At 39.5% G+C, this 26,852-nt stretch overlaps 2 protein-coding genes across 6 annotated transcripts in view; both read right to left on the bottom strand.

Annotated features, from left to right (window-relative positions):
* The window catches only part of VEGFD (vascular endothelial growth factor D), a 43,322-nt gene extending 17,537 nt beyond the window's left edge, over positions 1–25,785 (bottom strand). For both annotated transcript variants that reach the window (XM_007991102.3, XM_073013863.1), the window contains exons 1-2: positions 24,929–25,785; positions 3,562–3,772 (exon numbers count right to left, since the gene is read on the bottom strand). In XM_007991102.3, the coding sequence (XP_007989293.1) occupies positions 3,562–3,772; positions 24,929–25,018 (301 nt within the window). In that variant the 5' untranslated portion in view covers positions 25,019–25,785. The remainder of the gene's footprint in view (positions 1–3,561; positions 3,773–24,928) is intronic.
* A 91-nt stretch (positions 25,786–25,876) lies between these two features.
* Positions 25,877–26,852, bottom strand: part of PIR (pirin) — a 109,304-nt gene continuing 108,328 nt past the window's right edge. For all 4 annotated transcript variants that reach the window (XM_007991106.3, XM_007991104.3, XM_007991103.3 and 1 more), the window contains one exon: positions 25,877–26,193. In XM_007991106.3, coding sequence (XP_007989297.1) covers positions 26,081–26,193 — 113 coding nt within the window. In that variant the 3' untranslated portion in view covers positions 25,877–26,080. The remainder of the gene's footprint in view (positions 26,194–26,852) is intronic.

The following is a 26,852-nucleotide window of genomic DNA, read 5'->3' as shown; positions in this document are numbered from 1 at the left end:
TATGCAACAATAGACAAACTGTCCTTTATTTTTACTGCATTTTCAAGAACTCTCCTGAGATTATTCTGAGTTCCCATATATGGGAATAGAAGGGATAGGGAAGACCTCTGCTTGAAGTATACCGATACAATATTACCATTTGAGATGTGACCCTAGTCCCTAAATTATTCCCTTATAACATCTTCTCCATATCCTTTCTCCTTTTTCATCCCTTAATACCAATTTTTTTCATATGTTGCTTCTTCAATCACCAAAAACATAATATGGGTTGTCTGGAGCACTGCATTATACTACACAGTTTACCTAAACTTTGGGGTTTTTTCCTCATAATAAAACATTCTATCCCAAGAAACTTTTTTTCTTTTTTTCTTTTTTTTTTTTTTTTTTTTTGAGACAGAGTCTTGCTCTGTCGCCAGGCTGGAGTGCAGTGGTGTGATCTCGGCTTACTGCAACCTCCACCTCCTGGGTTCAAGCGATTCTCCTGCCTCAGCCTCCCAAGTAGCTGGGATTAGAGGCATGTACCACCATGCCCAGCTAATTTTTGTATTTTCAGTAGAGACGGGGTTTCACCATGTTGGCCAGGCTGGTCTTGATCTCTTAACCTTGTGATCCGCCCACCTTGGCCTCCCAAAGTGCTGGGATTACAGGTGTGAGCCACTGTGCCCAGCCCCTAAGAAACCTTTTTAAAAATTCCTGATTATTAATATTTATATAAAAAGCCTGAATGCTGCACATGAGGGATAAATTACTCAATTAAGTATTATTATGGTTATTATTTAATTCACTGCAATTAATCATGAATCCTTGAAAAAACAGGAAACCAACCTATGAAAATATTCCCAATTTAAAATTCTACTTAAATGTTGCTTTCCATTTGCTTTTTCTCTTTTTATAAAACTAAGTTTTGAAATTGGAGTGGTAAGCTTTTAATCAAAATCATACGCAATTATGACCAACATCACTGATTAAAGGCTTCATAACTCTACTGTTCTTTACTACTTCCCAGCAGGACTGCTCTGCCTCAGGAAATTACCTTGAAATCCACAAGGGAGACTTGATAACAAATTCTAATTGGTGTAACATGCCGATTTCATTATTCACTGCTTCTAACTTAGTAAATAACTTTAGATGATCCCCTATGAAATTAGGAGATAAATTCATAGGGTTTGCAAATTCTGTGATATTTTAATAGTTTTTTCCTTAGAAAATGTCAATGTCATTGACTTTTTTTTTTTTTTTTTTTTTTTGAGACGGAGTCTTGCTCTGTCGCCCAGGCTGGAGTGCAGTGGCCGGATCTCAGCTCACTGCAAGCTTCGCCTCCCGGGTTCACGCCATTCTCCTGCCTCAGCCTCCCGAGTAGCTGGGACTACAGGCGCCTGCCACATCACCAGGCTAGTTTTTTATATTTTTTAGTAGAGACGGGGTTTCACCGTGTTAGCCAGGATGGTCTCGATCTTCTGACCTTGTGATCCACCCGTCTCGGCCTCCCAAAGTGCTGGGATTACAGGCGCGAGTCACCTCGCCCGGCCGTCATTGACTTTTTTTTAGATCACCTAGTCTTGGTTTTATGGTAACATTCATCTTCATGAAATAGCTCCAGGCTCACCTCAGGCCTTCAGTCAGGTAATCTGGTTAAGGCCTTTGACCTCTAGATGAGGTGCCAACACTTTGTTCTCATGAAGGCTATGTTAATTCACCACATAGAAACATCTAGAGCTTCAAATTCCTGTCTGAAGTGAGCTCAAGGCTATGGTTCCCACCATGTCAACTCACTTAGACACACAGTCATACACATGAACACAAAGAATGCTTTTCACATTCATGCCCAAAGTGCTACCAAAGAATATTTCCCCATCTATGCACAGCTTTCCCCACCGCCAACAAGAGGTCTGTGCAACCCCAACATCTTTTTACAAATGGGAAAAAACAAATATGATTTTAGGTAGAAAGAAAAAAATAGTTTTGGCCTAGTGGTTAATTTGAATTATGCTATATATATAATCAGTTACCAGGTAATCATGTTAATCAAATCTAGAATGCTAGATCAGCAATGCTGTAGCAGCTTCTTTTGTTGTTTTGACATGTCATCAAAAAATTAAATGCCTAATCAGAAACCACAGAACTTTACTTGACAAGCATTTTTTATTCATTATGGCACAGTACCTACACACACTGGTTTCCTTCCTTCCTTCCTTCCTTCCTTCCTTCCTTCCTTCCTTCCTTCCTTCCTCCCTCCCTCCCTCCCTCCCTCCCTCCCTCCCTTCCTTCCTTCCTTCCTTCCTTCCTTCCTTCCTTCCTTCCTTCCTTCCTTCCTTCTTCTTGAGACAGAGTTTCACTCTTGTTGCTCAGGCTGGAGTGCAATGGCGCAACCTCAGCTCACTGCAACCTCTGCCTCCCGGGTTCAAGCAATTCTCCTGCCTCAGCCTCCCAAGTAGTTGGGATTACAGGCATGCACCGCCATGCCCGGCTAATTTTGTATTTTTAGTAGAGACAGGTTTTCACCATGTTGGTCAGCCTGGTCTCGAACTCCTGACTTCAGGTGATCCACCCACCTCGACCTCCCAAAGTGCTGGGATTACAGGTGTCATCCACCACGCCCGGCCTGATTTTCTTTTAAAGAATCTTCATACCTTACTAGGGAACAATCATTAACCTTATTTCAAATTATGTTATTTTCTAGTCTGGAGCTTTGATCATTTTGTCTTGAGAATTTTCTCCCTTTGTTATTCTCCTAGTAATACCAGTACCCAATATTACAACTCAGTGTCCAACTTTTACTTTTCACTTTATTAAAAATCACACAACTTTGCAGAAATAAAAAACAAAAAGCTATATCTAATCTATTGGTTCGAGGGTGGTGGTTTTCTTGAGACAGGATCTTGCTCTGTTGCCCAGGCTGGAGTGTAGTAGCATGATCATGGCTCACTGTAGCCTCGACCTCCTGGGCTCAGCAGATCCTCCCACCTCAGCCTCCCAAGTAAGTGGGAATATAGGCACGTATCACAATGCTCAGCTATTTTTTTCTGTTTTTTTTTTTTTTTTTTGTAGAGATGGGGTCTCGTCATGTTGCCCAGGCTGGTGTCAAACTCCTGGGCTCAAGCAATCTGCCTTCCTTGGCCTCCCAAAGTGCTGGGATTACAGGCATGAGCCACCATGCCTGGCCATTTTTGGCTTTTATCTATGTATGTATGGCAGTAGAATACTCCTTGTGGATGAATCCCCAGGTTTTATTTTCTAAGTAAACCTTATGATTTTTTTTCTATTGAGAACAATAGTCTTCCTGGGTTTTCTTTGCCCCCACATCCTTGAGTTAAATTTGTTTTTATATTTTGAAATGTTCTTTTGTGTTTTTTATCTCAAAATCATATTGAATATATTTCTCTGTGAAGTAAATATTAAAAAAATCAAGATTCTGCACTAACACTGAAGTTATGAAATCAAAGACTGACTTTCATTCTCTCTCTGACACGTGTCTGCCCTACTCAGAGTTTTGGAGAAAGTAAGTGTATTTGTCACTATGTGATAAAGAGAAAGAATTTGTCTCCACATCCACACACCTACCTTTTAGTGTTTCAATGTCATAGAAAGTTGCCGCGAACCTAGTGGACCGATGGGATGCTGAGCGAGAGTCCACGCTGGTAAAACTTTTGAGCCTCAGCCTGCATCTCCACAGCTTCCAGTCCTCAGAGTGTGTAATTCGAAGTAGTTCCTCCAAACTAGAAGCAGCCCTGATCTGCTGTTCAGATCGTTCTAATGTGGACTGAGATGACCGCTTAAAAAAACAAAAATACCAGTTTAAAAACAAATCACTAAATTTTAAATTTGTCATAATAATCTTCATTGCTGACACTTAGAAGCGTAAATACATCTGTAAGTTAATTAGAGATACTATTGAAATATATGCCAGTGCCTAGGAAAAAGGATATCTTCTAGTATTGTTGATTCACATTCTGCTCATTTTTGATTGAATCAAAGGATTTACTTATTTCTCCTGGGTTCTCAGAACACTTACAAAGAAAACTGTAGTGTATCGAATGGTGGGCCTCAAATTGATATGTCCACATCCTAACCCACAGAACCTGTGAACATGACCTTAATTTGGAAAAAGGATATGTATAGATGTAATGAAGTTAAGGATCTTAAAATGAGATCCTCCTGGATTATCTATGTGGACCCTAAATACTGTACAATGACAAGTGTCCTTATAAGAGACGGAAGAGAAGACAGGGACACAGAGGAAGGCCAATTGAAGACGGAGGCAGAGACTGGAGTGATGCAGTCACAAGCGGGGGATTGCCTAGAGCCATCAGAAGCTGGATGAAGCAAGAAAAGATTCTCTCCAAGAGTGTTTGGAGGGCGTGCAGCCTTGCTGACCCTTCCATTTTGGAATTCTAGACTCCGGAGCTGTGAGAAAATAAATTTCTGTTATTTTAAGCCACCAAGTTTGTGATAATTAGTTACGGCAGCCATAGGAAATGAATAGATGTTTATCATATTATTTTTGTGACAGTAGCTAATGACAGTTGATTTCATCTCTGTTATTTGTTTGAGAAATTGATCTACAAAGTCCTGGGTAACCTGCCTGCAGTCACAAAATAAAGATATCAAGCCCCTGATAACCTGAATTTTCTTACTTCTAACCCTCTTTCTTTATTTTCTTTTAAAACCTACTATTTCAAAAACACAATCTTTTTCTGACAAAATACTTTTCTGGGGTTTTACACTCTAGAAGTATAAGAGTTTAATACTCTTATAGAACTATAAAATACTCTTCTAGAGTTTGATTTCCATACAGTTGCATGAACTGTATTGGCGGATACAGTGCAACTGTATTGGATGGGTTTGTAAGAAAAAAAAGACTTGGCAGATAAAAAATTTTCAGTATGTAGCCTCTTGTTCAAAGTTGGGGGCTTAGTTATATAAATAATGATATATGCATACAACAAATTCTATGTGATCATTAAAACAAAGGATGTAGAGGTATTTGGGACAGAACGAACTGAGATCCTTCCTGGAATGTGCTGGAGAAATGATAAGGTGATCTGTCTATGGCTAGGGCCTCAGATTCTCTCTTGCTGACCTTGTAGTTACTAGATGTTTGTTTTGCTGGGAGGTTGGAGTATGCAGGCTGAGGCCATTTGTAGAGCTGGGATGAGGGAGGAGGCAAAGGACCAGTGCTGAGAGAGGAGGGTGGAAGGGAGAGGTGAATGTTAGCTGCCTGCTGCAGGGCGAGGAACAGTGGGGGAAAACAAAGATGAGCAAAAGGGGCTGTTAAAAAGCTTTGCATTGGGTCGTGTGATGTACACCCTCCTCCACTGAGCCTCAAAAGCTGTAGTTAAAATCGACATCATGCATTAGCATTTTAGGAGTAGACATTTTTTTTAGACATGCTAGTGGACACTGAGAGTTGTCCAAAAGTAGGTACTCAGAAGAGCAAGTGTGGTCCGAGTCATGTGTGATTCAGCTATGATATAACCTCTTTTAAAATTACTTATGTATTTTTACTTAGGTACTTATGTACATCATGTATACATACTTATATGGATATATGAAGAACATCTGGTGACATATACATGAAAACGTAAACAATGGTTATTCTTTCTTTATTTTCGAGGCCGAGTCTGGCCCTGTCATCCAGGCTGCAGTGCAGTGGCACCATCTCTGCTCACTGCAACCTCAGCCTCCCAGGTTCAAGCGATTCTCCTGCCTCAGCCTCCTGAGTAGCTGGGACTACAGGAGCGTGCCACCATGCCCGGCTAATTTTTGTACGTTTAGTAGAGATGGGGTTTTGCTATGTTGCCCAGGCTGGTTTTGAACTCCTGGGCTCAAGTGATCTGCCCGCCTTGGCCGCCCAAAGTGTTGTGATTACAGACATGAGCCACTGCACCTGGCCAACAATGGTTATTCTCTACATCAAGAGCTGTCAAACTATGGTCTCCCAGCCTAATTTAGCCTGCTGCCTGCCTGTTTTTGTAAATCAAGTTGTATTGACACACAGCCATGTGCATTCACTTACTTATTGTCTATGGCTGCTTTCATACTACAAAAGCAGAGTTGAGAATTTGAGACAGAGACCTTCATGGCAGTTTCAATCTGAGGCCACTTGTCTGTTTTTTCTCAATTCTTTAATATTCTCAGCCATTATCATTTTCATTATTCCACCTATAATATTGTCTCTACTCTCTTTTTTGAAAAATGTTGGAGGCTTTTAATCATCTTACATGTCTCTTAAGTGTGCTTCTATATTTAGCTATTTTTTCCCCTTCACCTCTCTCTAATGTGTTTTGGGTAAATTAATTGGTTCATCTTTCCAATCACCAACTCTCCAATTGTTGTGAGTCTAGAGTTTACTTTGTTACAGTTTTAATTTCAATCAACATATTTCTAATTTCAAGTATTTCTACTTCATTCTTCTTCCTATCTACTTTCTGTTACATTTCTGTATATTCTTCCTAGGTTGTCTCTTTTTTTTTTTTTTTTTTTTTTTTTGAGACAGAGTCTAGTTTTGTCGCCCAGGCTGGAGGGCAGTGGTGCAATCTTGGCTCACTGCAAGCTCCACCTCCTGGGTTCGCGCCATTCTCCCAACTCAGCCTCCCAAATAGCTGGGACTACAGGCACCCGCCACCACACCCGGCTAATTTTGTTTTTGTATTTTTAGTAGAGACGCGGTTTCACCGTGTTAGCCAGGATTGTCTCAATCTCCTGACCTTGCGATTCACCCGCCTCGGCCTCCCACAGTGCTGGGATTACAGGCGTGAGCCACCGCGCCCCGCCCCTAGTTTGTCATTTTAATTTTATGAATATTATTTCTTTCTTTATCTCTTTGAGGGTTCTAAATATATTTAAGTATTTCTTCAAATTATTTTAGATTTTTAACTTTATAGGTATGACATATCCTGATTATTCATTTTGTTGCTGTCATTCTTAGTAACAATTATATTAACGTGATTTGGAATTTTGTTTATTAGTTCCATTTTCTTTCAGAGATTCATTTTTCTTTCTCATTATTCTTTCCCCAACATTTAGAAGTTTTATGGTTGTACCCCGTGATTCCCTGGGTCCTGAATCCGAATCTTGTTGACTATTTATGATTCAGGGATCATCTCAGCTCAAGTCCTAGTTGCAAGGAAGTATCTGCTTCCTCCTTTGCCCCTAGATAAGTAATTTCATAGAAGTCACAGCTCCAGGCAGCAATGAGCAGTAACTCTTCCTTCCTCTTTCATGGATCTGATGTAGTGCACTCAAAGAGCCCATTTCCAGCTGAAGCTGAATTTTTGATGGTCCCTGTCTTCTAGCTCAGATCCTTAAGTCCTGCAGCTTCAGCTTCATGGCTTTAGTGCCATTTCTGTAAATGATTGTCATCTGCAAATGTTTGCCATCATTCCATCAATTTTATATTCTATGGACTAAGAACAATCTGAAAACATGAATCCACAAGGTTATCGTACCTGGGAATCCAGATGTGAGTGTGTGTCTGTGGGTGCATGTTTTTAATAAAGGCAGGAGAATTATAAGCTGGGGGAAAGAGGCAACAGACAGGAAGAAAGAGAAAGCATATGCAGGAGAGCTACGGCAGGACCTAGAGGGGTTGTTTTGACATAAGTGCCAGAGATAAGTGGACATAGTGTGACTAGATGAGAGGATCACCCTCAGAAACAAGAGGAAAATACAGAATTACATGGGTTTGTAGATGGCAGGACTGCCTGGGAAGCTCAGTGAACTCATACCTGTGGTTTTGCACTTTTCTGTAAAGTTTGGATCAAGGCAAAATTCTGGAAGTGAGAGGAGTGGGGAGCATGAGGATCATAGATCGGGTTTGTGAAATTGGCTTGCCACAGCTTCTTCATCTAAGAATCTGGAGATGAAACTGAACAATTGCTAATGTCTCTGGCAGCTTTGAAATTCAATACTTCTCCATTAAGTTTCATTTTTCAATAGTCTCTCTTTTCCTGATTATTCATTCTCTTCTAGTTGGACAGTACTCCGTATACAATTCAGTCTTCAAAATAAAACTTTGGGACAATGCTGCTTCCACACGAAAATAATGAAACTAAGCAGCTTTTTGAAGATTTTAAAGTTGAAGCATATTGAAAGGATTTGTATTTATTGAGGCAAATTTCGCTCAATACTATCCAAAAATACAAGGCCAGGCATGGTGGCTTACACTGGTTATCCCAGCACTTTGGGAAGCCGAGGCAGGAGGATTACTTGAGCGCAAGAGTTCAAGACCAGACTGGAAACATGGTGAGACCCTGTCTCTACCAAAAATACAAAAATTAGCCAGACATGCTGGTGCATGCCTGTACTCCCAGCTACTCAGGAGACTGAGGTGGAAGGATCACCTGAGCCTGGGGAGGTCAAGCTTGCAGTGAGCCATGATCTTGCCACTTGCACTCCAGCCTGGGCAACGGAGCGAGATCTTGGAAAAAAAAGAGAGAGAGAAAGAAAGAAAAGAAAGAAGAAAGGAAGGAAGGAAGGAGAAGGAAAGGAAGGAAGGAAGGAAAAAGAAAGAAAGAAAAAGAAGAAAGAAAGAAAGAAAGAAGAGAGAGAGAGAGAAAGAAAGAAAGAAAAAAGAAAGAAAGAAAGAAAGAAAAGAAAGAAAGAAAAGAAAGAAAGAAAGAAAGAAAGAAAGAAAGAAAGAAAGAAAGAAAGAAAGAAAGAAAGAAAGAAAGAAAGAAAACAGACAGTTTTTTTCTTACAGGTTTCAATTCAATCTTAGAAATATTTTTAAACTATCCAACTGTGAGAACTCAGGAGAAAATATCAAATCTCTGGATTGAATTAAAGTAATTAAATGGTTCATGCAACTTGCCTCATCATAAAAAATGTAGTGTTTACTCAAGTACTCAGAGTTATTTAAGCTTACTTTCAACCCCAGAATTTAAAACCTAGTTTGAAATAACAGAAATTGCAGACAGTCATTTTGCTATTTTAAGTGGAAGTACTAACAATTAAACATAAGTAGAAACCTGGCAACTAATTCATCAAAGGCATACATTTTCAAAGGGTTCAAGAATGGTTGTTGGTTTCCAATCGGCTTTCTGCACTGGTTGATTTTTGTATAATGAACTTTATGTTAACCACTTGAGTAAGACAAAAATAAAAATTAAAAAGTATGATTATCCCAAATACATATTTAAACCATTGATTTCAGTGGTTTTAATTACTAAACCTTTGCCAATTGCTCCTAATTTCTTCCTATTTTCTGATGGAAGTGCTAATCAAAATTAAAATAATTAAAAGGCTTTCATCAAGAGAAAGGAAGTGAAGCAGGGTTACCAGATCTCTGCTTTTTATTACAGCGGCAGCTTTTTTATGGTAATTAATCCAAGACTACTAGCAATTTCACTCTTAAATAACAAATCATTCTCTAATTTCTTGGCTACCACAAGCCAGCTTCTAAATTGGGAGGCTTAAAGTCTTTTTAATAAGACTCCACCATCATTTGAATGTATGCTCCTTTTTGTGGTACAATTTCAAGGGTAGTTGTTTCTCCTTTTGTTAATTTCTAAGTTCACACAGCATTCTCCCCTGAGGAAGCATGAACATCTTCATAGCTTCTTAAGTATTAATTTAGGTCATGTGTGACCAAGATGGCAGGCAAGATATTTGGAAAAGTATGGTGGTGGGGTTTTTAGGAGAAACTTAGAAGTGTCCCATGTTGTGAGGAAGTCAAAGACCTTCTGTACTCCTACTAATTTGAGCTCTCAATTTCCAGCCCAGCCCCTCTCCTTCACCAGAAAAAAATGTCCAGTCAAGTAACACATTCCAAGAGTGAAGAAAGGCATAATTTGGGGATATCAATGAGCCTCAGTGAAAAAACAAAACAAAACAAAACAGCAAGGGATTCACTTTGGTTGGGCATAGAGCAGGTTTAGGAGTGGGGAATCTGGCAAAGAAGTTAGGAAGAGGGGCTGGTGAAATAAGATACCACTTCACACCCAGTAGAATGGCTATAAACAAAAAGACTGACAATACCAAGTGTTGAAAGGGATATGGAGGAACAGGAACCCTCATACATGGCTGATGAAGCTGTAAAATTGTATTGTTGCTGTGGAAAAGAGTTCAGCAGTTCTCTAATAAGTTAAATTTATTATACACCAACTAATTCCACTCTTAAGTTTCTAGCCCCTAGAGACAGAAAATAGATTATTGGCTGCCTGAGGCTGGGAGTGAGAATGGAGGTTTCATTGTAAAGGGGCATAATGGACCTTATGTAGATGATAGCTATACAACTCAGTAAATTTCCTAATATTCTTGAATGAAAACAAGCGAAAGGTAAATTTTATAGTATGTAAATTCTATATCAATATAGTTCTATAAAATTTTTAAAAAGAGGAAGGACTGGAGGCGTGAAGACCGGGCTACTTTGACCCAATTTGGGAGGCAATGAAAAATGTTGCATAGTTGAACAATGGAATATTACTGGACATCCATTTTATCAACTTGTTCTTTGGTTGATTTCTTCTTGTTTTGACCTTAGTCCATGCTGTTTCCTTTGCCTGGAATGCCATTCACTCTTTGTCTAACTAAATCTTTCTCAGCTTAGATGTTACCTACTCAGGGAAACCTCCTCCACAACTCCCACCCCTGCCTAGGTCTGATCTGTCACATGGATTTCTAGCCACCCCATCCTTGTCCTTCATAACACTACCAGTAACACTAATGAATTGTGTCATTTCTTGTTATCTGCTTGTCTTCCCCACTAGGTTGTAAAAGCCGCTTGAGCAGTAATGGTATCTGTCTTATAGCAATAGTAAGAGCTGAATAAATATTTATTAAATGTATGAATTTAATTTCAAGTAAAACAACTTGATTCACCAAAAGCTATAGAAAAAGTAACCTTGAGATTATTCATGTATTCAAACTACATCACTAAATCACTTGTCTTTTGAATATCTTCTTTCAGTTCTCATTCCAGGTCCAAAATAAATGCCACTTCTTCCATCAAGCATTTTATGAAGTCCCTAACTTAGACTATATTATTTATGAACACATTGTATTCCCTTCCTAGACTGAGATCTTTTTGAGGGTAGGATATGTGTCTGATTCCTCTTTTTAAAGTAATAAGCATGTAATATGTTTCTGATGAAGGAATTTATAAGTAATAAATACATGCATGTATCTGACAAATAGCAATTGGGCCCAGGTTTGTGTGGTCTGTTGAATATTTTATATATAGTACTGCTTCTCAAAACTTAATGTGTACACCTGGGGATCTCTTTAAAATGCAGATTCTGATGCAGTGGGTTTGGGCCAAGACAGGAGGCTGCATTTCTTTTTCTTTTTTGTTTCTTTTTCTTTTTCTTTCTTTCTTTTTTTTTTTTTAGCTGAGTACAGGGAACTTTATTGGTGGTACATGACAAAGTGGGGCTCCCTAGGCCCTTCCCTCTTCAGGGGGTCTGCATGGAAATTGTGAGGAGGGGAGATTCTCAGTGTGGTGGGGACTGAGTGTGGCAGGGATTCCCAAGCAGCCAAGGGCCTCTCTCTTTCTCTCATGCTCTCACTGGAGCTGATGGTCCTGGGGTGTTACTCCTTGGAGGCCATGTGGACCATGAGGTCCACCACCCTGTTGCTGTAGCCAGATTCATTGTCATAACAGGAAATGAGTTTGACAAAGTGGTTTCTAACAAGTTCCCAGGCGCGGGCGATACTGTTGGTTGGCTGACTGCACTTTGAGAAGGGTTTAAAGCAGGGGTTCACATTGTTAATTTTAAAACTAGCAATCTATGAAGTGCATCAGGTCAACTTGAATAAAAACACTATGACAGCCAGGTTTGCCAGTTTGCAGAAACTATCTAACTCTTCTCTCTCACATCAATGTTTGTAAAATTAATGTGTTATAGTGGAAAATAACATGCAGATTAAACAAGAAAATTTTTATCTTGTTTTCAAGAATATAGCTGGCTATCTTTAAGAAAGATGATATATCCTAAATAGTTTTGCAAGTAATTTTTTTCTTTCTTGTAGTTGATGTCTAAATAATTTTGGACATCTTTTTATTATACCGTATTTCTGTCTTATTCTTAAACCTGATAACACTTGATTTGCCTTATTTCAAGTGTTCATATTTGCTTTTTTTTTTTTTTTTTTTTTTTGAGACAGAGTCTTGCTCTGTCGCCCAGGCTGGAGTGCAGTGGCCGGATCTCAGCTCACTGCAAGCTCCGCCTCCCGGGTTTACGCCATTCTCCTGCCTCAGCCTCCCGAGTAGCTGGGACTACAGGCGCCCGCCACCTCGCCCGGCTAGTTTTTTGTATTTTTTAGTAGAGATGGGGTTTCACCGTGTTAGCCAAGATGGTCTCAATCTCCTGACCTCGTGATCCGCCCGTCTCGGCCTCCCAAAGTGCTGGGATCACAGGCTTGAGCCACCGCCCGGGCCCATATTTGAATTTCTTTGGGAAGAAAGTAAATCTGATGGCTCACTGATTTTTGAAAAGCCTGAATACAACTGGAAAGGCCACAGAGTTAGGAGAACTGACTAGCTAAACTGCTACAGTATGCATTTGGCATTACAGGAGGGAAAAGTAAAATTATTCTTTACCTGAAAGTGACTTCTTACAGCGCTCTTTCCAAATTCAGCAGCAGTTCTATCAGTAGTGCCATTGAACCTGGGTATATTTACTATTTCTTTCAACATTAAAAATAAACATAGTGTTGCTCTTTTTCTTAAAGCATCAGTGAAATTATGGAAAATCACTTAAAACCTGGATACATCCTCACAGTAGAGTTTATTATGAAAGCATGTAGTATGTATCTAAAGCCCTAACACATGGGATGAACGTTTTACTGCTCCCCAGATCTGTGTTGAACGAAAACATCGTGTATTGGAAAGGAGAATTCAACAATTAATTGTTGAAACTGTGAGATTAATGTTTTAAAAGCTTTACACCTGTTTACAATTTGGGGACAAAAAGGCAGGCTTCATTTTTCATATGTTTGATGAAAACTGGCTTAAGATATTTGTAAATAGAATCAAGAGCAAAACTGCACAAACTTGCACATTGGAAAGTGCAACGAGTTCCCGTAATTGCAGTAAAAATATGTACTCTTCTAAAAAAAAATGAGAACTGAAGACTTAGCCAGTCAGATGAGTTTTTTCATGAACCCATTGTGGAAATTATTGGATTCACTGAGCCAAAGTGATTATGCATTCTTCATCTATTTAGTTAGCACTTTGTATCGTTATATACAGTTTACAATACATGTATAACTTGTAGCTATAAGCATCTTGTGTCATTAAAGCTCTTTGTCACACACACACACACAAAAATAAAGCAGGGGTTCAAAATGTTGGCTGCTTCTTGAATCTACCTGGGAATAAGCCTCAAAGAAATACTGATGCTCGAATCCTAATCTCAGAGATTCTCATTTTTTGGGTCTGGGCTGCAGCTTTGCCATCAGGATTCTTTTAAAAAAACTTCCCGGGTTTAGAGGAAGTTGGGTGAGGGTTATATAGGAACTCTCTATACTGTCTCTCTACTACTAATTTAGGGCATGAGAAATGCTGATTTTAAGTTACAAGACCCAGATTAACTCCTGAACTTCATGCAAGTCCACTAGTCTTCAAATGGTCGATGCATGCTCAGAAATAGTCTTAGTCTTTAAATCTATTTGATGTATACCTTGGGTTCAAAATATTTCTATGAGTATCTTGCTGACCTGGATTTGCAAATCCTTTTCCTATCTCAAGATACCTGACCGTTTGCAGGTCAGTTCCCAACCTGTATGACTTTTTCAAGGTTTCAAGGTTGAAGATCAACAATATCGCTTTCCAGGCTAAATAGCATGATGAAGTTGGCTGCTTTATATGATGCCATCCTAAATGACAGACTAAATTGCCTCTCAAATTCCCAAAAAGCAAGAACAACCGATTTTTCAAAATAAAATTAAATAGGTACTGCTTTAACCTACTGAATTCAACAAAAAAGTATAAATTATAATCCTTTCAAAAGGCAATCCTACAAGGTATTTGAAAGAAGATATAAATGAGAATATAAACATACATGCCAAGGGGAAGAGGCTTTGGTTTGGGAGTACATAGCCAGTTCCAATGCTGGTTTTGAGCTATAAGGCCGTCAGCAAAGAAAGTTTAAGGGGGGACCCTGGCTACTTTTCTCAAAGAGCTGCAAAAAGCTTTTCTTGAGCCATTCCAATCCCATGCTATTAACAATCCTCTTGTTCTATATATATGGAAAAGGAGGCCAGCCTTGCTAAATTCATCCCTGGAACTCTTGAGAGCCGTGGGTCTGAGACTATCCTTCCAAGGCTTTGAAAAGTTGTTGGTGCTATTTTCTTTGTCAAATTGTGTTGGCAATATGCCTTCAGGAAGCTTGGTGATAAAAGGGTGTGATGAATAGAATTTGTATGTTTAGAATACCCAGAAGCTTTAGGGTGAGTTATGGAAGGGACACATTTCACACAACTTTCCCTAGATTTGCTTACAGATTTACAAGTGTTCCCTGGGGGCGTGGTTCTTACTCCCCCTGGAGTTCAGGGACACTGCAGTCAGCAATTTCCCTTTGCAGTGGGTTTGGGGAGGTGGATTCGGTTGCAATACAAATAGTTCCATGTTCCCTCTACCTCTTAGTGGCTTCTTCTGTTTCACTGGAAGAACATTTTGCATTTCCTGTTTAACCTGATGGTTCAGGCTAAACCAAAACCACCAAATTTTTCCTGGTTTGGGGTCCAAGTAGCAAAGTCTCACTCCACTCTCAGCCTTCCTCAGCAGATGTTCTCCCTCCCCCACCTGTCGAGGTATCTTCCCAGATCAAGTTAGATTTGTGAGTCCGAGCTGAAGTTTTGTAACTTTGCCTCCCATAGCTCTCAGTTGGAATTAGCACTCCCCAAGATGAAGCTTTGCCTAATATAGTAAACCACTCTGTCATCTGGAGAAACAGCTTACTGGAAAGGAGAAAGCATAGATTTGAATTGTTCAAAACTGGCTTTGAATAACACCCTGGAAAATGTGTTTGCAGTTTCTTATAAACATATGCTCACCATACGACCCAACAGTCCTACTTCTGGGGATTTTACCCTTGATAAATGAAGCCTTATGTTCACATAAATACATGTACATGAATGTTTGTAGTAGCTTTATTCACAATAGCCAAAAAACTAGAAACAATTTATGTGTCATTCAATGGGTGAATGGTCCAGCAATCAATAGAATACTACTCAGCAATAAAAAGGAATGAACTACTGGGACACTGGCAGAATCTCAAAGGCAGTATGAATGAAAGAAGCTGATCTCAAACTGTTACATAGTGTATGATTCCATTTATATGGCATTCCCAAAAAACCAGAATGACAGTGAACCAAATATACAAAACGACAGTGAAGGACAACAGATCAGTGATTGCCAGAGGTTGGGAGGCTGGGAGGAGGGTCTGACTATAAAAGGATAATGTAAGTGAATTTTTGGGGGGTGATGGAATAGTGTTGTATCCTAATTATGGTTGTGGTTATATAAATCTATATATGTGTTAGAATTCATAGAACTACACACCAAAAGGGAAAAAATCCATTTTACTCTGTAAGTTAAAAAAAATAAGCTGTCTTTGAATCTAGGCACTACTCTTTTTTTTTTTTTTTTTTTTTTTTTTTTTTTTTTTTTAGCTATTTGACTGAGGATATGGTATTTGACTTCCTTAAGGCTTGATTTCCTCATTTATAAAGTGGCATTGTTAATAATAGTCATCTCATAAAGCTGATGAAGAGATTATATGAGGCCATATGTAGGAAAGGGTCAGGTGTACGGTGGGCACACAATAAATGTTGCATTCCTTTCTTTCTTTCCTCTTTCCTTTCTTTCCACACATAGGTGTGTCCTATGTGTTGGGGTTTAGAAGTCTGTGTTTTAGGGGCCCTGATATTCCTTAGGAGCCAGAGTGGTGAGCTTGAAAAGAGCAAGAAACGGCAACTCCAATCATAGTAAATAGACATTAAAATTTTTTTAAAAGACAACTTTTCCAGGGTAAATCAAAGACAAACTTTTTTTCTCCACCTTGCCTCCATCTCCTTTTAAAAATGGTTCTAGGAGGTGTTTTCAGATAGAAGATGAATTTTAAGGTATCTGCTCAGGCTTTACATGTCTTTAGAAGTGTGTAAAGAAAAAAACAACCAACATTTTACATTTTGGTGTTTTGTTATTAGGGTCTGACTTTACCTAGAACAGATGACACCTGAGGGTATAGGGTGTACTAACTAGGGCAGGGAGAACGCACACTTGCTAATAATTATTGCTGTAGCTATGGCTGCTGTGGCTTCTCAGATGGAACCTGCCAAGGGTCTGATCTTGCTTCTCTGAAATCCAGAAACCTGGTCACTTAAGGTTGGGGTGGGCTCGTCTTTCATTTCAGAGGCCTCATGCTACCATTGGTGGTTCCGGTGGCTCTTTCCTGTATGCAATTCTATATTTAAATGAATATATATGAAATCCAGTTTGTTTAATTAAACTTAGACTGAGGAAAGGAACTACAAATGCAGGAAAAGTGTGTGTGAATGCGTGTGTGTGTGTGTGCATTTGTGTGAGTGTGTGTGCATGGCAGTCTGGGTTTTTTTGTTTTTTTTGTTTTTTTTTTTTTTGAGACGGAGTCTTCGCTCTGTCGCCCAGGCTGGAGTGCTGTGGCCGGATCTCAGCTCACTGCAAGCTCCGCCTCCCGGGTTTCCGACATTCTCCTGCCTCAGCCTCCCCAGTAGCTGGGACTACAGGCGCCCGCCACCTCGCCCGGCTAGTTTTTTGTATTTTTTAGTAGAGACGGGGTTTCACCGTGTTAGCCAGGATGGTCTTGATCTCCTGACCTCGTGATCCGCCCGTCTTGGCCTCCCAAAGCCGTCTGGGTTTTTTAAGGACATACTAGGGGGCTAAATGCCTGGGACCTCCACTTCCTCCAATTTGATGAAGACTGCTTGTGGTTTTCTCCCAGCTAGATCATCTAGCACTGGGAGAGATGACCATGCCCTGCCTTTCTGTGTTTGAAATCTGTGCTCCACTCAAATGCCTCTGTTCTCACTTGACATAACTGTGCTTAGGATATGTGGGGGCAGATGGGTGTGGGATGGACTTGAATGGCAAGACAACCCCAGACCCTCTAGAAGTATGCTCTGAACAACCCCAAGGGGTTCCTGAGGTCTGTTACAGTCTCTCTATCACTGATCTCCAAGATCAAGGGTCCAATGTGCCACCCAAAGCCTTTATGGTGATTAGGCTATTGTTAAAAACAATTTCATTTCCACTCCTAACTCTCTGAGGGAGGGATATATTTCCCAGCCCTATTGACCAGTGAGACATTACAAGACATGATGTAAGGAGAGGCTTGAAACTCACCTATGATTGCACGTTTTTCTATTTCCACCATCACTGCAAGCACATGCTTCTGCTAGCCCACTGATCAAAGAAGGATGAGAGACATGTGGGGCTGACCTGTACCCAACCTATGCCTTGAGCCTTAATCCTCTGGCTCCCAGCTGACTCAGAGACGTAAGTGAGAATAAGATAGTGATGTTTTAAGCCACTGAAATTTGGACTGTTGTGTTACACGGCATTATTGTGGCAATGGTTAACTGCTACAGCCCTATTCCTGCCAAAGTATAGCACAATCCATTGGATGGGAAAAGGATCCTTATGCAAAACTTTATTGTCCCTTCTACAAAGCAGCCTTGCTATGCCAGTGGCAGACAGCCCAGCATACCCTCTTTCACGCTTCTTCACTAAGGATCTAGTGTCCCACATCAACATCCACTGATCTCCTCTTCCTCTTCCTTATCAACATCCTCTGCACTCTCTAAGATGCCCAATCATCCCTAGTCTTGCTGTGACAATGTACTTGTAAATGAAGCACACCATTGCAAAGTTGTTTTCACTTTTTCATTCCACTCTGTTCTTTTTGTGCAGTTTCTTATTTAGGGTGTTTTTTTAGCATAGTCATTCAATCAAAATTACACTCTTTCTAACACTCTCCATAATGGAACAGTAAGCAACAGCAAGAATTTGCCACAGGGACATTCAACACATTCAACATTTTCTCTTTCCAGAAGCAATGTTAGCCAAACCTAGATTTCAGGAAACCGATACTTATCTCCAATATGTGAGTGTTATAGTTACTTAGGAATACTCAGTGAATGACAAAAAGAGAATCAGCATAAGAATTTACATTACTAAAGTTTCAGGCATAAAATTATCCTTCCCACTGGCCAAATTGAACTCCCTGACTGTTAGTAAGACATGCAAATACTTAAGACATCTTTATTTTATAAAAACATCATTTTCACTCATATGCCTGGCACATGGTAGACATTCCACAAATATTTACTGAGATGAATATGTGTCTTTCTTTTTCCCAGGGAGAAGATGCCTCCTGAGAAATAAATCTGTCTTCCTTCAGCACACTTTACCCCATTGACCAGCCATGGTTGTTTCCCATCTTCACTGAAGTTGTTCTGAATGTGGTAATGTGATTTTCTAAGCAATGTATATGTTCTTCCATGCATTAAAGGAGGCGTGACAGAAATCAGTGAAGTTTTTCTTTTTATTCTATCGCCTCCTACTCCTCCCAAGTTGTCTCAATACAATTCATTTTCCAGCACTGCTGTAAAATTGGGAATGTTTTTGACATTCTACAGTCAAAGGTGTGTTCAGAAGCACTTAGAAGTTACCAATGTAAAGAACTCACTATGTGTCACAGTCATTAATACTGTTTGTCAAATATTTCCATCTTGCTGCCTTTTGAGCGCATGGTGGGATTACACTTCCTGGCCCTTTGTGGCTAGATGGGGCAGTGGGTCAAGGGGCTGCAACTAGAAGTAATATGTGTCACTTCCGGGTCAGAGAATTTAAGTGCCAGGGTGGGGCTCTCTGGGGCTCTCCCTTCCTCTGTCATAGTGATTCCTAACATTCAAGATCAGATACTCAGTCAGCTTCATCCCCATGTGGAGTTGACCCCGGATGAACCAGGCTGGTCATGTGGTATAAGCAACAAATAAGTCTCTGTTGTTTATGAACCACCAAGATTTTGGGGGTGTTTGTTTTCACAGCATATCCTGGCCTAGCCTGATAAAGTATCTGACCAGAGTAATTTGCCATAATTTACCATGACTTTACAAACCACCTAGCATAAAATGAAAGCATAGGTAGCATTTCTAAGGATCTCAGGGATGAAGGAAAACATCAAGATGTCAAAGTTTTGTCCAGACCCCTGTACAGATGCTGCTTTGCTCATCTCTCTTTGTGTTACCAACAGGCTGGAATAATGGGCTCAGATGACTTCCTTCTATACCTGTGGCTCCTAAAAGGGAACGCCTTATAGGATGGCTTGTGCCTGGAAGGACACTGGAGGAGATACATCCACAGAAATCCTATCCTATGCCCACAGGAAAATAGCACAGGGTGAATATACTGCCTTAAAAATGCTTTAGAATTTTTTTTTAAATCATGAAGTCAGACCAGCCATCATAAGAGTAGATGTTGGAGATGATTTAATGCAGTAGTTCATATCCTGATCCTGGACATCTAAAAATCCTGAGGTCTAGTCCATCAATCAGTCAACAAATACTGTTTTTAGTATCTACTCTATTACAGGCTTTTTACTGGTGATTGGGATGCTGCAGTAAACAAGACAATTAAGAGCTCCTTTTCTCAAAAAGCTCGTATTCTAGTAGATGGTGACAAAGCAATAAATGTATACACAGGCAAATAAAACATGTCAGGTATGGATGTGTACCACGATGAAGATAAAATAGTGTAATGATTTACATACAACACAATTGCCAAACTATGACCCATGGGCCAAATCCAACCTGCAGCCTGTTTTTGTACGGCCTATTAGCTAAGAACAATTTTTTACATTTTCCAATGGTTGAAACAAATTTTTTTTAAAAAAAATTTCATGATGCAGGAAAATTACATAAAATTCAATTTTTAGTGTCCATAAAGTTTTATGGGAGCACAGTCACACCTTACATGATCTTCCCTGGCTACTTCTCCAACCTCAACAACTGCACTTCTGGCCTCCATTCACCCCACCTCCAGCTGCACCAGCTCCCTGGCTAATACCCAGACATCAAAGCCAACTTCCTGTGCCAACCATGGCCACTGCATCGATGGTTGCTTCTGTCTCTCTTATTTCCTTCAGGACTCTGCAGAGACGTAACTGAATCAGAAAGGTCTCCTCTGATTTACTCAGTACTGTATCCGCTCCCCCTACTTGATTTTCTTCATAGCATTTATCACACCTGACATGTTACAGATTTGCATATTGTCTGCCTCTACCCACCATACTTGGAATGCAAATTCCAAGAGAATTGAAACATTGTCTTATTTCCTCCTGCATTCCCAGCCCCTAGACTTATTTCCTGCTTCATTCCCAGCCACTAGATCAGTGCCTAGATATACAGGTGCCCAATAAATACCTGATGAAAAAAATAAATGAATGAATTGTCAAATATTGGAAAGCTCTAATGACAGACAAGGGAGATTGTTTATGAACTAAGACATCACAACCAACTAAGACTTCATGATGCAGTAGCAGGGGGCCTCAGGGTGTCTTTGCTGTATAATGCCCTAGTGTCTTGGTAGGGACTGCAAGAACTAGTGGCAAGGAAGACAGAAAAGTGAACCTACCACCAGAAAAGCAAGGGAAGAAGAAATGCTTCCATCTCATCTTTGTCTCATCTCAGTCACATTCCCAATTATATACAGTTTCCACTGTCTCTGTTCATCCTAAGTTGTAGAAAAAAGTTGAGCCTAGAAATGTGCTCAGAAACAATTTTACTGTCATTTCTGTGCCTATTTCTGTAGCACCTCTATTCATTTGTGGTAATAATAAATGTATCTGGGAGTCCCAGATCTTATTACCTCAAGTTCTACATGGAATCATGTGTGTGTGCAAATACCATATTCTCATTCCAGAAATTGTCTTTGGGATTTATAGTAAAGGTTTATCCACAGGTCTAAAACAGGATTTTTATGTTAAGAAATAAGTCATACAAGGAAATACTATATTGACGATGTAAGATATCGAGGGTTCTATTGTATCCTGGGTACCAATAATATGCTATAGTGATATAAAAGTTTCGGTCACCAGTTATAAGTGAGTAACTGGATTAAAACAGATGTGTATAGAAGCATATAATTCAACACATTTAACTACAAGGTCATAAATAAAGAAGAAATTAATGGAAAGTATTTCAGATGTCTTTTGTGCCAAGGACTGTGCCTGACAGAAAAGTGGACAAGAGTTTGCTGGGCCATTTGACCAACATCAAAGTCAAAGGACTTCCCTGTACGTGACTTTGGAACTGGAAATAGGGCAGGGAGTAGGAGTGGGACTGCTTCCTGGAATTAAATATGGAAAACACACCTCAGTCCTTGGTTATTCGATTCACTGTAGAGACGATTTTAGGAGAAGGCAAGCGACACAAAGGTAAAGAAATCTTGTGAGCCATGTGGCTTCTCATGAAAGTTAGAAGTATCCCACGTTCCTGTGGATCTTGGACTGATTCTAGTCTTACACAGAATGTGAATGACTCCATCACCCACCAATATTCTTCTACCAGTGTAATTAAGAAAGCGGGTGGATAAAAAAAAGATAGTATACAGGGAAGATAAAGCAAAAAGAAACAAATTCTGTCAGAAAAAAGCTGTGAAAGCCTACCATGGCCTGGTATTCCTTTGTTGCAATAGTGACATGTCTTCATGACTCACAAAATTTCTGTGGACAAGAACTGTTTATTAAATAAACCAGAAATAGTGCTGGCCAGAAGACCAATGTGAATGACAGGAGAGTGAGGATGTAGATACTTATTTACCAAATGTCCAGAGTGTCTACCACATTGTACTGAGGGCTGTCACATACAGATGTGTCTACATGCGTGGAGCACCCTAGAGTTGTGCAGTGCACATCGTGTACAACTGTATATGACTGTCCAAGCTGTATTAAAAAAAACTGGAGAAAATAGAAACAGAAATAAATACCACATTTAGGCCATAATCTGATTATATTAATGAATCATGAATAGGTACTGGGTTAACCTTATTTCTAGAGGAAAACGTGTTCTTCTTAGACTGAGAAACTTAACAGCTAAACAGTATACACAGTAGATTTGAAATCTTAAGTTGAGATTTTCAAACAGATTTGTCTCAGTTCACATGTTCCAGGCACTGCTGACTCCAAACAGCTATCCTTGCTAGCACAAGTGGCAAGACTAATGAAATTAGGAGGCCTTACACCCAAATGGCAGTAAGCACAATTGTCCAGAGTACTAGTAGCTATTTCATGATTGCTACAGGAAAAAAACAATTCTTCACAGACACATAGAACTATCGTAGAGGCAATGCTACTCTAAGCTGGAAAAGCGGGAAATGTTCAAAGCTAGAAAGTGAAAATTGGACTGGGGGTGGCTGGAGGACAACCTAGGGGCAAAATTGGCATCACCATCCATTCTGGAAAAGAGGTGGTTAGAAGAGGAGAGGGTGAGGAGAAAGAAATACACATGGACCAAGTACTGAGGAAGAACATGGAAATTCCTTATAATAAATAAAACATTTTATTTCAAAAAGTAAAAACAAAAAAAAACCTCAAATACCACCACCGTAAACCATTACCATCATGAATATGTTTTCACACTACATTTTAATTTTAACAAGAAGAACTTTAATGTTTAGGAACATTGTTTCCTCTTAGATTTTCTTTTCTTAAAAGTTGGGGAGAAAAGAAAACTATGACCAATATTATACATCTCACTATCGCTTATCACTCTGTCACATCTATGCCAAAATTTCTGTTTAACTATAGGCAATCCTTTCCTTCATATCAGAAATAATTTAATTGGGCGAGGGGTTGGGTGGATATAAGTTCAGTCTATGTAGCTTCACTTTTTAAAGGAAATTCTGATATATTCTGAAAAAAAAATGCCAATCGTATTAGTAAGTATAGAATGAAAAAAATTGCTAATCATATTAGTAAGTATATAATGCTGCATCCTCCACGCGTAACGACTTGTTTTCTGTCACATGCAAATTCAGCTGCTTTCCTTCGTTGCTCCATTCAACAAATTTATATATTAACAGCACATTCAAAGCATTTAAAACTTCGCAGTGCCGGCTGGGCGCGATGGCTCACGCCTGTAATCCTAGCACTTTGGGAGGCCAAGGCAGGCAGATCATGAGGTCAGGAGATCGAGACCATCCTGGCTAACACAGTGAAACCCCGTCTCTACTAAAAACACAAAAAATTAGCCGGGCATGGGTGGCACGCATCTGTAATCCCAGCTACTCAAGAGGCTGAGGCAGGAGAATCGCTTGAACCCGGGAGGCGGAGGTTGCAGTGAGCCGAGATTGCATCATTGCACTCCAGCCTGGGCGACAGAGTGAGACTCCATCTTAAATAAATAAATAAATAAATAAATAAATAAATAAATAAAACTTCACAGTGCCCAGGACACCTGAGACATTCTTGGTGCTTGCGCTCTTTAAAAGAGCTGAGCAACCTAAAGAATATGACTTACGTCCAACAATTCAGAGTCTCCTTTGCTATAACATCAGCTAAAGTAATGTTTTACAAGGGAAATGGAAATATTTTAAAACTCGAGGAGCCCAGCACATCTAAAGGATTTCCGTTTTATGAACTTACGACAAAGCTGGACAGTCTGAAAAGTCTTACTTGCTCCAAACAAGTCAGACAGTTTTCTCCTGTTACCTATGCTTACATTCACACTCCCATTGACCTACAGTCTGGCCTTGAGATCCAATATCAAGGCTGGTGGCAGTACAATGGAGCTGAACACTGTGAGTTCTCCCGTGTACATTTGGAATTTGAAAAGTTAGAAAAGTGCTGGCTGCCAAACAAGGTAACTTCCTACTCACCTCCAGCTCAGTGTTCAACATTTTTTAATCTTAACCCCCACCTTCGCCAGGCCACCAACACCAGCCAGGAGCCTTTTAAGACATTTTTCCCCTACAACATTTGAATGCATACTGTATTTTAAAATACATACCATATGTACTCTATGTACATCTGTGTGTGATGTATCAAAAGAGTAAAACTTTTTCAGCCCTCCACGAACCAATTTCCCCTGCTGGGGGCGATATCACCCCTGTTGAAAATGCATGTCCTAAACAACAGCTACAAAAACTCAAACTCACATTTAATTGTCTTTTCAAGGCCAGAAGTTCCTAAATCAATAATGATTTAGCACCACTTCAGTCAAAACAATTACATCCGAATCATTTTCAAAATAGAAGCTTAAAATATATACAATCTATGAAATGCATAAAATTGGGCTAAATATTGTTCCAGCAGTCAGTAATGTTCTGGTTAATTTTTTGCATTACTCTCCATTCGTTAAGCTCTATTTGATGCTTGCTCATAGAACCAAATATTTGATTAGTGTTGAATTTTACACCTTTCAAGAAGCAAAAAAACCAAACACTCTCTGAGAACACATTTTTCTGAATGGCGGCAATCGGTCATTTGCAAAAGCAGATAGAAAATGTCCATAGAAAGCACTGCAATTTTCAATTTACCAAACAAATAGACTAACCTCTGCTGCTCACAAAGACCTGAAGCTAAATGGCCCACAAAGTTATCAGTCATAAAAACAAATCAATGTTTCATTAAAAAACCACTGTGCCATCTGCATATGCAACCGAGGAGAAACTTCTCCATCCGAAAAGATTCCGGACTGCTCATGTTCTACCATAACTTCAAAAAACAACCAACCCCACCCCAGCATTTTCAAATACTCATGGCCAGAAGTTTAATAAGACTAAGGAACAGAACAGTCACTAACAAATGCAGGATAGATCCTGTCCAGTCCACTATTAGGATGGTTCTGCATTTTTATATTGTTTCAAACATAGTGAGGGCAAACAAAGTCCTCTGTACGAGCCAATAAAAAGAACTTCATCATATTAAAAATTGAGCTCACCTACCTTCACTGGTCCATGTTCGTTACTGGAGCCCTGCACCAGCTGGACATACAACATCATGAAAATATTCACCACTACCCACTCTCTGTACATTTTGAATATTTCAATATCCACTGATTACTGAGCAGTTGACATCAGGCAGCTAGAGAAAATTGTTTCAAAAGGCATTCTCCAGAAGGAAAGTTTGAAACCTCAAAACTTCACATAGAAAACCAAATAATCAGTTCTGATCAAAATCCAACGAAATTATTTCAATTAGGCAAGGTACGCTTTTTTCGCACAATCTTAGGGGTGGGGAGAGAGAGATGAAAAAAATTAAAATGTTCTCATGCTCCAAAAATAATCAGAAGGTGGACATGTCTTCTACCTGAAATCAGAAAGCACTGTAAATTTATTTCATGTCCAGCAAATTAAAAAAATCTCTCCACCGTATGCCACAGGTTCCAGTCGCTTTGTAAGGAGGTGGTGTGGCCACCAATGCTTACAGCTACAGAAAACTGGAACCCAACTCTGGATTGAAACTTTTTTGCACAACCTTCATGGAAGCTTGCAGAAGCATGTGCCTTAAATCTGACACAGATTTTGGCAGAAAATGCAGAGAAGTCTTGGCTGCAATCCTGTTGCGTCCCTACCAATAGCAGGGCAGTTTTAAGAACCGACTCAAATGTTCAGGGCTGCCGTTATTGTAAAGCAGATAACCTGTAACATGAAACCCCAGCGCAAAGCTTTGACCTTTGTATCTCAGTAGGATTGCTTAAGAAGGGACCTCAGATGTTCATCCATCTGCTGCCAATGACACACAGAAAGCAATCAAATATGATCTGGAAAACCTGCACATGCACAAAAATAATAAAAACATCCATTCATACATGCAAAAAAGGGCAAACATACACAAAATGACTTTTTAAACAGAAGCTTAGTAACTTAGGTATTTCAAATGAAAAACACTGATTTTTAAAGAAACGATGATTAGGTTTATTTGCATATGCCAGGAAATATACTACATTTCTTGTTACAAAAACCATGTTATCACTTAGTGTGGAATTCTTTAGAAGCACTGGCTAAATAAGCTTTAGAAATGGAATGCCTTCAACGGCTCAGTCTCATAAATGGCAAAATTCTAGGACACATCGAGACCTGCTCTTCTGCTTTCCACTAGTTCCCAATCTTTGATTTCCAGGTTTTGGCCCTTTCAAATCCATTTTTCGCGTTTCTGAAATCAAGAATGGCTTGAGAAATCTCTTCATTGGTGTTCATCACAAATGGACCTAGGGCAGAAAGAGACATTCAGAAAGTTCTGGGTGGCAATATTTTCCTCTACCACTAGAAGTGGTATGTATTTCTGTAGTTCTTAATTTAAAACAAAATCCAAGCACATCTGAAGAATAAAAGTTTATTTCACAGTGTTCAGTCCCCAAGGACTATAAAATGAGTTTCTTGACTAGGTTTGTGTATGATTATTGATTATAAAGACAAAACTTCAGATAAATGCAATGGCATCTCACCCATTCAGTAGAGGTTTCTCACCAGCAATGGTGATCTGTTTTATTAAAAAGAGTCTTAGATTTGGTTCTATTACAACCATTTTTGTAGTTATTTTTATAACATTAGCTGATGTCAAGAATTGAACCCATGTGATACAAAGAACTGACAAATCTTATCACAGCTTTGGTGTCTAAGCAGCATATAAGGCTGTATACTTATTTGAGGATTCTAAGTCATTTTTTGAAAATTGGCAGCACCTATTGACAATAAACAGAAGATTATAAAAATTTCTAGTCAAAAAGCATCATTTTAAAAAAGTTTTCTAGGGTTGGCAAATGTTTGCTAGGAAGGGCTAGATAGTATGTATTTTAGATTTTGTGGGTCAAACAGTGTCTGTCTCAACTACTCAACTCTTTCATCAAAGTGCAAAAGCAGCCAGAGG

The sequence above is a fragment of the Chlorocebus sabaeus genome, chromosome X (assembly GCF_047675955.1).
Source record: "Chlorocebus sabaeus isolate Y175 chromosome X, mChlSab1.0.hap1, whole genome shotgun sequence".
Lineage (NCBI taxonomy): Eukaryota > Metazoa > Chordata > Mammalia > Primates > Cercopithecidae > Chlorocebus > Chlorocebus sabaeus.
This window is presented reverse-complemented; position numbering and strand designations above follow the sequence as displayed.